This window comes from Zootoca vivipara, chromosome Z1, assembly GCF_965207765.1.
Source record: "Zootoca vivipara chromosome Z1, rZooViv2.hap1.1, whole genome shotgun sequence".
Classification (NCBI taxonomy): Eukaryota; Metazoa; Chordata; class Lepidosauria; order Squamata; family Lacertidae; genus Zootoca; species Zootoca vivipara.
The window spans coordinates 44,682,592-44,694,517 of record NC_142583.1 but is presented as its reverse complement, the minus strand read 5'-3'; the positions used below and the strand labels follow the sequence as shown (position 1 = coordinate 44,694,517).

General features: G+C 38.1%; 1 protein-coding gene across 1 annotated transcript; it reads right to left on the bottom strand.

The window, feature by feature from the left end:
* Positions 1 to 280: 280 nt before the first annotated feature.
* MFSD8 (major facilitator superfamily domain containing 8) lies at positions 281 to 11,921 on the bottom strand. The gene is made up of 12 exons (XM_035112543.3): positions 11,559 to 11,921; positions 10,838 to 10,929; positions 9,720 to 9,763; positions 7,870 to 8,110; positions 7,031 to 7,144; positions 6,214 to 6,358; positions 5,119 to 5,177; positions 4,579 to 4,687; positions 2,442 to 2,576; positions 2,208 to 2,311; positions 1,874 to 2,130; positions 281 to 861 (listed from the first exon to the last, which is right to left on the bottom strand). Exons 1-12 carry the CDS (start codon positions 11,639 to 11,641, stop codon positions 646 to 648), a joined length of 1,599 nt encoding a protein of 532 aa, XP_034968434.1. The 5' UTR covers positions 11,642 to 11,921; the 3' UTR covers positions 281 to 645.
* Between the last annotated feature and the right edge of the window lie 5 nt (positions 11,922 to 11,926).

Genomic DNA, 11,926 nt, shown 5'->3' with positions numbered 1-11,926 from the left:
TGGAGTATCCAAATGCTTGCACAAGTAAAAACACAGATTGTATAGCTTTCCTCCTGCAGCAGATGGTCTGATGGATTATCATGACCAGGGAGGGCTGTGTCACAGAGGTGGAAGGATTCTGTGCCAGTGAAACCCTGCTCCTTGGGTGCAACCCTCTTCTTTCTCATCTAGGAAAGTTGTCCCTTGGCTGTACTTCTGTCCAACCCAAAAAAATGCTCTGAAACAATTTCCTTTGTATAAAATATTCTGTACGATTATAAAACAAGAACTGCCAACAAGATACTTTTAAGTGAGACAATTTATTAGTTTCTGCTAAGTCATGTTAGAAAGCACTCATTAAAATTCAGAAGAGGTAGCTAATTATAAAAGTGCCTAAATACAAAGCTTTTTCAAGTTGTGTTTGAAAAACACTTTCAAGAAGACCTGATTCACAGAATCAAGGCATTTTAAGAAGTACACTACCACAGTAAGTAGAATTAGGAACCGAACTTTTGGAACTATATGCATCAAAACTTTCATTATGTTCAGTGCTGTACCAGTGATATATCTGACAATAAATTATCAGCAGTAAAACGTAGCATTTCTATAGGACACACTGGCTACCAAAAATAATAATAATCACGATTGAACAATAGTTACCCACAGCTAGGAGGTCTGCTCTTGAAATCTCTGATATAGGACAGAAAATGCAACAAGTCTCTTGTACACAATTTCCAAAAGTAAGAGAGAGAGAAGAACAATTCCACATATTAAGCTGAATGCCCAGCGGGGTCCCAGGTACGTGTAGAGTTGACTGACAAAGACTGGGCCAAGTATACGTGCAGCGCTTCCAGAGGCAGTCAACCAGCCCATGTAGACACCCTAGAACAGATCAGAAAATTTTGAGTGTTGATACTAAACTTCTGAAACATTCAAATACAAGCTATTATCAAGCCAGTCTTATCAAGAAACTTATTTCTAACTCTAAAACTGATTAAAATGGACTTTTAGGCCACCTTTTTTTTTTTTTTAAAAAAGGCAATTTAACTAGATGTTTGCATACAAACATTAGATAGATAAGCTGGAATGGGCCCAAAAGTGAACCCATGGCCTTGCATAGCCCCTCTAACGTGGCCAGGAAACAGACTTATGTGGTATTTAACTTCATTTTCTACATAGCCTGTCTTGCTACATACAGTGTTGTGTAAACAAGGCCACTTTCTCTGCCCCACACAACTTGGCAGCATGTGTTGCTAAGGGAGTGGCATATGGTACTTTCTCCAATCTCACTTGGAGTTGCATAGTCTTGACACTCCTGAGGCCTCACTTTCCCACAGACACCACAGGAAGATGTGAAGGATACAGAAGAAATGGGAGAAATAATAAACTTGGGAAGGATGAGTAGTTTTTCTCTGTATAAGAAAGACACACAAGACTGTCAGAGGCAGGATGTGCTTTGAATATCTGCTGGTGAGAAATGCAGGAGAGGATAGGACTTGCACTCAGATCTTGCTTATGGGCTTCCCACAGGCATCTCTGGTTGGCTGCAGTAAGACCAGGATGCTGGACTAAATCCAGAGCAGATTTGGAGTTGATGCAAGCGATGTGTGGGATGAGGAGCTCCATCCCACATATGCAATGGTTTAGTATGATATAACTTGTGACCTCCCCTGCTCGATTGGCTAGACTACAACAAAGTGCCACTGCTCTATGTTATTTTCTTCGTGTGATGGCACAGAACTCCTCCAGTAAAAAAACACTCTTTCATCAAGAGAATGAAACATTATTCCAAGTTCAGCAAGGTTACTGGCACTCTTGCAAAGGTTTCTAGCAAAATTTGAAATTAATTTTGTGGATTAAGACCTTATCTACACGTCACAAAAATCTTTCTTACCTGGGGCTTTGGTCCAATGATTTTTGAATATAAAGTGTAAGACATGACATTACAGGCTGGATAACCAAGTCCTAGTAGAATGACAGTAGTGATATATTGGCCCAAATAGATGACTGGAGTATAGAGGCACCAGGACTGTAACATAGGACATCCTGTTGCTTCAGTAGTATTATTGGATGGAAGCATCCATTCTAGTGTCCGGAGAGAGGCAAGGCTTTCACCAAAAGTCATTCTTGGAATAGAATTATTCTTTATGTCTGTGAAAAAGAAGATAAAAGGTATCATATATAGATATTCAGTAGGAAGCTTAGAAGTTTAATATTAATATTTGTACCTTCCCACTGGATATTAGGTAACTGATGTCCCCAAGGTAGTAAGACAAAGAATCCAACCAAGATAATCACTAGGCCTCCATAAAGTATAGCACGTTCACCAGTCCTGTCAGATAACAAAAACTATGATATAACAAGCAACTAGTTTAGAAAGGTTTATTGACAATCATTTACAACCTAGAGTTCATCAAACCTTTTAATTTCAGAATCTGTTGCTCTCATACTTAATAACTTACCTTTTGGAAAGTACTTTAACTGCTAAAAACACAATGACAGATTCAATGCCAACTGCACCGAGGATTAATCCATTGATAAACACTGCTTTTTTCCTGGTCCAGGAATACATATCCATTGTCAACGGTGTGGCTATGCTAGAGAATAAAACAAAACAAATTAGTATTCTCGATTTGTGCCTACAGCGATTGATGAGTTATTTGGACACCAGGCAACAGGAATCTCTGGGGTCCTAAAGAGCTGCTGTTTTCCCCTTCCTTTGGTACATGTTTCTACTTCTGTCTTATTTTTTAGCCCTTGGACTTGTCATAGTTTGCCCTTCCTTCCCCAAGCAACTAGAATGCATCTTCCTATGGTGGTTCACCTCAGTTCATGTTGCCCCTCTAAGATATTTTCTGCAAATACTACAACAAAATAGCTCACTGTATAGTTAACTTACAGTACAAGGCAACACTTATCTACTCAGAAATAAGTCTCTGTGTTTAATGGGGCTTTCTCCTAAGTAAGCAGGCATAGGATGGCACCCTAGGCTTTGGACTAGAATTGGCATTGAGGGGGAAATAGGGTTCTCCTACATTTAACAGTTGCATGGTAGGCTGAAATTCAATGGGTTAAGTGTTTTCTAGTACAGAAATACAATTATGGCGAAACCTTCAACATGACTGTACTCTGACTTTGTGCTGTATGATGCCTCTCTTATGTAATTATGATAAAGATTATAGAAAATGGAGAAAGCCAAAAGCATGTAGAGGAGGATTCTGGGAAAAGCAGCCTGTTAGTAGAAGTGAATGCTTAGCAAAGAGAACTGGTGGTGAGAAAGATGAAAAGTTTACCAGCTGAAGGCCATTAGTCAAGTATGTTGCTATGCTGCGTGAAATGTAACAAGTTGAATAGCTAAGGCTTTGCTGAACTGAAGTATAAAAGTTATTGTACATCTCTGTTTCATGCACCATTTCCCTCACTTGCAAAAGGGAGTCTTGAGCTGCACTGCAATGATAACAAACGCCATTTTGAAATTCAAAATGAGCCCATTGGTCCAAAAAGGATGGTGGATCCCTGGCTTAAACGATCTCTCAGCTCTCCGACAGCAGCTAACGGTATGAAACTACTTTGGAAGCTCCCACCTGACATTAATCTTAATAGCATATAAAAAATAACTCTAGCAAATGGGGAATGTGTCAAAGCAGACTAAAAAGGAGAAATATAGATCCCTACAAGACAAAATATCATGGCAACAAAGCTGGGAAATATTGGCAGGAATGTGGTCAACATGTAGAGAGATTCAACAATTCGGGAATATTTTAAGGAATTAATTACAAGTTGATTATCTTTAGATCACGCGGAGTTAAACAATAATTAAATGTAGATCTTTGATAATGAACAGATTGACTACAGTAAAGTGGTAAAGCAGGAGAATAAGTAGGTCATCCCCACCATTTTACGAGACATTGATAAAGCTGTGAGAAACACCTGCTGAGGAAAACCAACCACCTTTTGAAAGCTCCGAGAGGACGAGCAACAAATATTAAGAATGTGTGTTCTTCTGTCTGGATACTGAAATGTTTAGGGACCTAAAATTTCATTTTATATACCACTGACTTATTGACTGGATGTGAATGTTCTGGAATTTATACTGGCTTAGATGAAGTATGATCATAATGACCTATCTTGTTTTTTAAATCCCATACCAGCACATCCTTAAAACTAGAGCAATATCTACATATTAAATTGGACTATGGGTTTATTAATTTAACATATTTTTCCTTGAGGAACTTTAATGCCTCTCCCTGAACATGTATGTGGTACCTCTCTCTGCCTCCCAATTTCTGTAAACTCCATGGGAGGCTGGATCTGGGACAGATTTATTTTTGCTTATATAGTAAGTGCTACATATATTTATTGTGCTGTATAATGTGCTACACTTGACCTTAGCCAAAAGGCTGAGAAGAGATGCTGTGCCAGCTAAAATTTCAGTTGTGTATCTTCAACTATCAAATCTGATCTTCTTATATTGGAGTTATTAAGAGAGATTCCCAATATGAACTGCTTATGGGAATACAGCTGTGTTTCTTATTGCTATGACTTTGGGTCTTACTGTACTGCTACAAAAACAGATACTGGAGAATAAAGTATACTCACGTTTCAAAGACTGCAAAAACAAATAAGATAACAAGGAAAAGAAGGTTTGTTGATACAACAGCCACATGGTCAATGTTTGCTTGACTATCTTGACTCCTCTGTTCATTTTCTGTATCAAAACAAAAAATTTAATAATAGGACAGTGTTACGCAGTTCAGACGTAATGACCTTGGTTTAATAAACCATTGTTTATTAAGTCAAAATGAGGCAAGCCCCTGCAGTCCTTTCCTCCTTTTCACTTACGCACTAGAATAGAAAATGTTTTCTGTTACATCTGGGAAACTAGAGTTTACTCTTGGGTTACTATCTAGAATATTAAACCAGAGACTGAGCTATTGTTTCAGAGCTGAGATGTAACAGGAAGCTATGGTTTTCATAATAGTTTAAGCAAAGAATAGAAGTTACAAGTCCTTGTACTAGCAGAACTATTTCATTGGATACTTCCCTTTGTATGTGAAGTTTCATAGTAGCCATTTCTTTCTATTAATATTCCAAAGTGTACTACAATATTTTATTTTAAGTTTTCTACAAAAATATTACCTTCCGTTTCGAAGTTAATGCTGCTTTGTGGTCTTCCCATGTCATCTACATGATGTTCTCTAAAAATAATTATTCATTAAAATAATTAATGCACTGACGAAGCTTTGCAAGCTACAGCGATACATTACAACACCAAATCTTGTAATATCATGTTATGTTCCAAGTGGTTTTTAATATTTGACCACTTCATTTTATTATCATTTCTAACCCAATTCCTCAAAATCCTTTGTGTCAACATCAGTTCAGTAACTTTCTAGGTCATGTTGAAGTAATTTTGAATGCCATAACATTGAATAATTTGCATTAGCTATTGGAATCAAGTAATTCAATAAAGTACCGTAAATACATCTGCAACTGTCCTGTTAGTTTCTGGAAGCCTGACAAACATCGGTTAGCCCGATAATGAAATGAGTATAAATAATCCCTCATTTCCACCAGCAAGATTTCAATTTCACCTTCTCAGAAAAATGAAGCCATGCTCTTAGAAGATAACAAGTACAGTCCTCAGTAATTTATTCTGGAAAAAATGAAGTTCAGATTACCCCCAAACTAAACTTCTATTTCTACTCCAAGGAATTTGGGATATGGTTTGGACTTGATTGCTCCAGTAAATTCTCCAGGACTTCAAAACTCTTAGTGGCAAGTCCTCCACTTTCAACTTGGTATCATGGAGATGGTTTTTCTAATTTTCAGAAAGAAAATAAATCCCTAAATGACAATATGATTTAATTCATTCAGTTTTGAGGGACTCTATATGCCAATTTGAGAAAAGTTTGAAAGCTTCCCAGCATGAATCATATTATTTGCGCAAAGTTACAGAGATAATTTCTTCCCTATTAAGGCCAGGAAGAACTTGCCATTGCTAAGGTCAGGCGCTACTGTATAGTGTACATCAAGAAATTAAAATTAAAATAGGGCCAAAATATATTTATCCAGATGGCACACTCGTTAGATCCAAGAAGAAAATGAAATCTAGAAGTCCCAAAGAGGAACAAAGATTAAAAAATCACATATGCATAGACACCCCTACTCTGCACAAAAGAGAAATTAAGGATAAACACTTGGTATCTTAGAACAGTCTCAGTTTCTAATTACCTAAACATTGCAAATATCAAAACAATGTTGATGATTCCTAGGAGAGCTCCAAATAGAGCTGGTGTAGTGTACATGTTTATCTGAAGATGAATGGTTCTCCATGTGACTCCTTGTTCTCCAATAAGCGTAAAGAGGGTCTGAAAAACTAATCCAAAACATAATAGAGTTAAAACAGAATGTTAAGAGCATGTTCAAATATTGATGTTTTGCTCTGAAAATGGAATCCAAAGTATTTCATAAGAACAGTGCATTTATTCTACAAAAGAAAAATAAATCACTTCAAATTATATGGATTCTAGGGATTGAAATGACGACTTTGATGCTGCCTATACTGTCTATATATAAAAAGATCCTTGTGAAAGTTATAATTATTAAACGTAAAGGTTCTGTGCTCTTTCTATTATATTATCCATATGTTGCAATCCTACACACTTACACTACACACTTACATGGGAGAAAGTCCTATTGAGCCCTAAGCTCAATAGGGTCTGATTCACTTGCCTGCTTAATGTACCTTCACTAAAATACCAGCACTAAATTAGGAACTATTACCCAAACCTGCTGCTTCAGTACATTAAAAGCATATGAAAAACCATCTTCATACCCCTCAGTATCATCCTTAGAATTTGTGCTTGCAACTTTCTTCCAAATACTGTTTTAACTAAAGTTTACTTTAACACAGCAGGAAAATTTAATTTACACATACATATGCAAATAATTCAAGTAACATTTGAAGTATTTCTGATTCAGAATGCCAAGTTTCCACATACACATCAGGTTTCATTTGAAAATAATGAAAATACAACCTACGTTGTACCTGGTCCCAGTATGAAACCCACTGCTTGACAAGCACTAGTGTTTGCCATGGCACTTGTTCTTTCAGTAAGAGAGGTGGCACCAGCGATGTATGACCGAACTACTGCTACATTTCCTAAAGAAAGATGAACAGAAGGAAGTGCGTTTACTTGACACAAATAAAACATTAGGGATTTATTTTGTTTTCCTAAACTACTAGAAATGTTACATTTATTCCTCTTCCGCCATGTCTTATTTTAAAGAGATTCACAGATATTGAAAGCCATCTGATTAGAGACACCTTTTTGCTGAAGTGATTATTCACAACTGTATCCATCTAATTTCAGCTGTTAAAAACTTTTCAGTTACTTGGAACTCTTTAGCAGACAGGAGTTAATAGCTCATGTGCCTTACATAGCATTTTCGAACCTTAATGTGTAAAAGGTTCCTGAAGAAACTGCACTAACTTCCCCATGCTTTTACTCTTGCCAAATCTCTTATATAGCAGCTCTTTCGGACCATCTAATTTCACAGTGGATCTCTGTCACTATTGAGTCAGCTACTTAAAAATATTGCACCTTTGGGCTACCACTGACTCAGCTGCAAGGCCACAGAGAGCTATGGGCAACTCACCTGGTAAAATTGGGAGACCATGAGTCTGTATTTTGAGGTTAAGCAACAATGGAAATTATATATTTACACAATTTCTGAATTACACCTTGCTGGTGATGTAGCAAGTTGCGCTATGAAGCAAGATAAATTCCGTAGCTGCTTATGAGATTCTGATTAACCTAATAGCATAGCTGCCTTAAATAGTACACAGCAACTGCCAATCTTCCATGTAAATGTTTCTACAATTACCTGCGCCAAACCCCACCAGAGCTCGAGCAACCAGCATGTAGTATTTGTTGTGTGATGTAGGTAAATGGACATAGGCATAAAGAAAGTTAGCAGCCACTGAAATGGTAGTTGAAACTACAAGAGGCTCTCTTCTTGGCCTGTAATTGGACCATGCACCAAAGAAGGGGGAAGCTATCATCTGACCAATGCTATATGAAGCAATAATCCAGCCCAGGAAACTTGGATCTGCAGTTTTATCTATCTATGGAAACAACAACAAAAAACTTCAAAAATAAGCACATTTCATTCATCAGTTCTCAGCAAGTTTTACAAACAGCATCACAACATTTTCCAAGGTAATATAAATACTTTGAGGTATTGTCCTACTACTGAATTCATCCATTAGCTAAAACTGAAGAATTATTTGGGGAGAAACAGTTGAAAGGTATAATGCATTGCAAGGTGATAGAATTCAATTGAATTTATTATGGTCCCGGAACAGACTCACATACCAAAATAAACAAATCAGAAACACAATAAAATAAAGTTTAAATTAACAATCAATATAACAATAAACAATACAATTATGGCAGCAGTTAAAATATGGTTTAAGTCCTAATCTCTACAATATTATCTATAATTTGCTTCTAAGGCCTTAGTCTTTATAATAGCACAGCTTGTTCCCTAAGATCTATGGCAACAACACAAAATTTGGCCACCTTTTATCGTGATCTCTGGATCCTTGTCCTCTATCAGATTTTAAACATTGAGGTTCGGGCCCACTTGGAATTTTCTAAGTTTTTATTTTGGTATGAGCTTTTGTGTGCATGCACACTTCATCTGAATCAATTTTTAAATTTTGTTTCGACTCAGACCAACACGGCTACCTACCTGTAATTGGAATTTTCTGTATAACATGGGTGATAAAAACTGAGTGTATATCCCTGTAAAAACGGCATAGTAGCAGGACATGAGATACAGTTTCCACCTCTATTGTGCCACAAGGGTAAACTCATTCCATGTATGGTTTACCCACGTATCTGCCCTGCAACAAGGCGGACGGCAGTACGTTGAATCTAGTGAGGGTAAACGACTGTCTATATTTAGGTATTTGTAATTTTGACAAATATGTCGCTGGGATAAACCCTCTCCCATTATCTTTGATAGCTGGATGCTTATTCATCTTGCTCACATGACGCTGAAGTTCTACGTCCCAGATTCATTGGCGAATTGTTACTCTGGCTTTCTCATAGCCAAGAGCTATCAGTGTCTGCGGTGAGAACCCCAAACCTTTTAACTTTTCATACAGTGTAGATTTCCATTTGGATTGACAGGAATCCAACAGGGTTAATGGTGCCAACCCGACAGGGAAAAAATGAGTTTTAACCAAAATGGATCTTCAAGATCCGTATCCAAGTGCTAACAGGGGTTTGACCGAACTCTAAGTGGACAGCTACATTAGACACACAAGAGGGCAAGGTGATAGAAAATAATGTGAGCAGGCCCACCGCAGAATAAGGGACTATGTTTGGAAGATACTTATTAAAACCACCCTGCTTAATGCCCAATTTATGAAAATAATTACGAACTGCTTTCTCAATAGCACTGCTACAATGCTAAGGTATAACCAATGGGAAGTATTCCACTACATTTTCTTCACACTTTAGATGAGCCATAAAACAGCAAATGAATGTTAAATAGTAGTATTCTGAAAAAAGTTTTAAAGTAAACCTCTTTTCATTCAGCAGCCTGAATTTGCAGAATTGTCATAAATCGTCCCAGATTAAGACAACCACTTCAAATATCACAACAAAGAAACTCATTTATAGTCAAGTACAAAACAGATTACTTATTCAAACTCTCATGGTTACCTGTTGAAGATAGGGCCATATTGACATAATCACAATAGAAAAACCTGCAATGTAAAGAATTTAAGTTATGCTTCTATTAATAAATCATTATATAACGTGCTCCATATATTTGTCTGAATAAAAGGATTGTGTCCCTAAATGTTGAAAGTCCACAAATAAATCAAAGTGCAACCTGTTCCCTTATAATTTTTATGGAGGCATATACTGCCTTTTCTGTTTTATTCCTATTGGCTTATTAGCATGTGTCCAACTAAACAATCAGAAATCTATGACTCACTCCTTAAAGTATATGATCCAACAGAGCTTTCTTCCCCTAACAAAGTCACATGCTTTAATTAAGGCACAAGGTATCAGAGCTTATAGCCAGTTATTCAGGTTGAACTGAAACCAGTTGAGTTACTTTGGAAAAACTGATATTTGGATTAAGAGTCTTCCTACAGCTTTATCACATAAGAATCCCACTATAGCAGCTTGGGGGAGGAAACCAAATTATAGTTGCAAGCAAAATATTGCAGGCAGATTTTCTTGAACATTAACCTTTTTAAAAAATCAGGATAAACAGCAGTTCATTTCCTCCAAATTAGACAGGAGTGCACTGAGAACTAGTCTACACTTTACAATGGTTGGTATTCAGCTGTTTTACTCAGTAGACCTATTGAAATTAAGGGACATAGCATAGAAATATTCATTAATTTTAATGGACCTACTCAATAAAAAAATTTAGTTGCATACCACCCAACTAAATTTTGGCATTTGCTCCATACTGTGGCCAAAACATGTACAGTCGTACCTTGGTTGTCAAACTTAATCTGTCCCGGGAATTTGTTCCGACTCCTGGAACTGTTCAAAAACCAAGGCACGGCTTCCGATTGGCTGAAGGAGCTTCCTGCACTCAAGTGGAAGTTTCGTCGGATGTTCGGCTTCCGAAAAATGTTTGCAAGCCGGAACACTCACTTTCAAGTTTGCGGCATTCAGGAGCCAAAACGTCCGAGTACCAAGGCGTTTGAGAACCAAGGTATGACTGTATACATTTCGATAAAAAAGTTTCCATAAAGCATTTTAATTTACATTCAATACAGACATCAAAGTGGTGCTGCAAAGGATGTTATTTTACAAACCAACACTGCTGAAGAACATTGTGAGATACATTATCCGAATGGATCTCCACCGGCTATTGTAAAGCTGTAGGGTTTCCATAACACCATCAGATCTGTAACAAATGAAAACATAGCTAAAGATTAACAACTTACAGCAATCTGTTCAAGAATAATAAGCACTCAAAGCAGTCCCTCTATGACAGGGGTAGTCAACCTTTTAATACCTACTGCCCACTAATGCATCTTTCTTGATGGTAAAATTTTCTTACCGCTCACCAGTGCCCGATGGAAGTGGGCGGTAGGGACCAGGTTGACAACCCCTGCTTCAGTATTTAAATACAACATTTTTTAAAAAAAATCAGATAATAGGCATAATGAAAACCTTTCAAAGGAAGGCTCAACTAAAAAAATGCCACCGGAATAAAATAAATAATAAGAGCCCTTTTAAAAGGAGGCGCCATAATACCAATATTCGTGGTGATGCTTTGCATTTTCATCTGGAAGCTTAATATTTGATTCTAAAGTTCAAAGCCTAATGACCTTTTGGCGGTAATTAAAACAGTATAGGAATATAAGCACTAACACCCCCCCCCCAAACAACAACAAAACAGCACTTCCGCCCTCGCCTGGACCACCAGGCCCTTCCTTTCCTCAGCGACTGACAATCCCACACCAGCCCTTATTTCAGGGGCCTGACTCCGAGGCGAGACCCAGTCAAGGAGCGCAGCCCCCCTCCGCCTACCTCCAACTGTGGGTCCGGGGGTCCAGCAAAGGCTCCTCCTCCTGCCCTTCAGGCACAGCTTCCCAAACAGCATCGTCGGCCATGGTCGGCTTACGAAGAACATCAGCAGCAGCAGCGCTATCAGGAAGAAAGGGATGGGTGGGACGGGAATCACGCCATTCCACACACGCCCACAGCCACCCTCCTTTCCTTTACTCTGCGTCTTCCCGTTCAAGCCGTGAGGTGACACGCCACGTGACTGACGGCGAACAAAAAAAAAACAACCACCAGCACCCAACAACACCAGGCACTTGTTGGTCACGTGAGAGGCGAGGCGCTGATTGGTGTAAAGGCGGCTTTCCCCGCCCCCTGCCCCTCCCTCTTGCCGC

Excerpts from the sequence above, each read along its gene's own strand:
- MFSD8 (XM_035112543.3), bottom strand. The coding sequence starts at position 11,641 with ATGGCCGACGATGCTGTTTGGGAAGCTGTGCCTGAAGGGCAGGAGGAG. Across the intron at positions 9,764-10,837 it reads AATGTTCTTCAGCAGTGTTG|GTTTTTCTATTGTGATTATG; the intron begins GTTTGTAAAATA and ends TTTACATTGCAG. Across the intron at positions 6,359-7,030 it reads GGGTTTCATACTGGGACCAG|TTTTTCAGACCCTCTTTACG; the intron begins GTACAACGTAGG and ends GTTTTGGATTAG.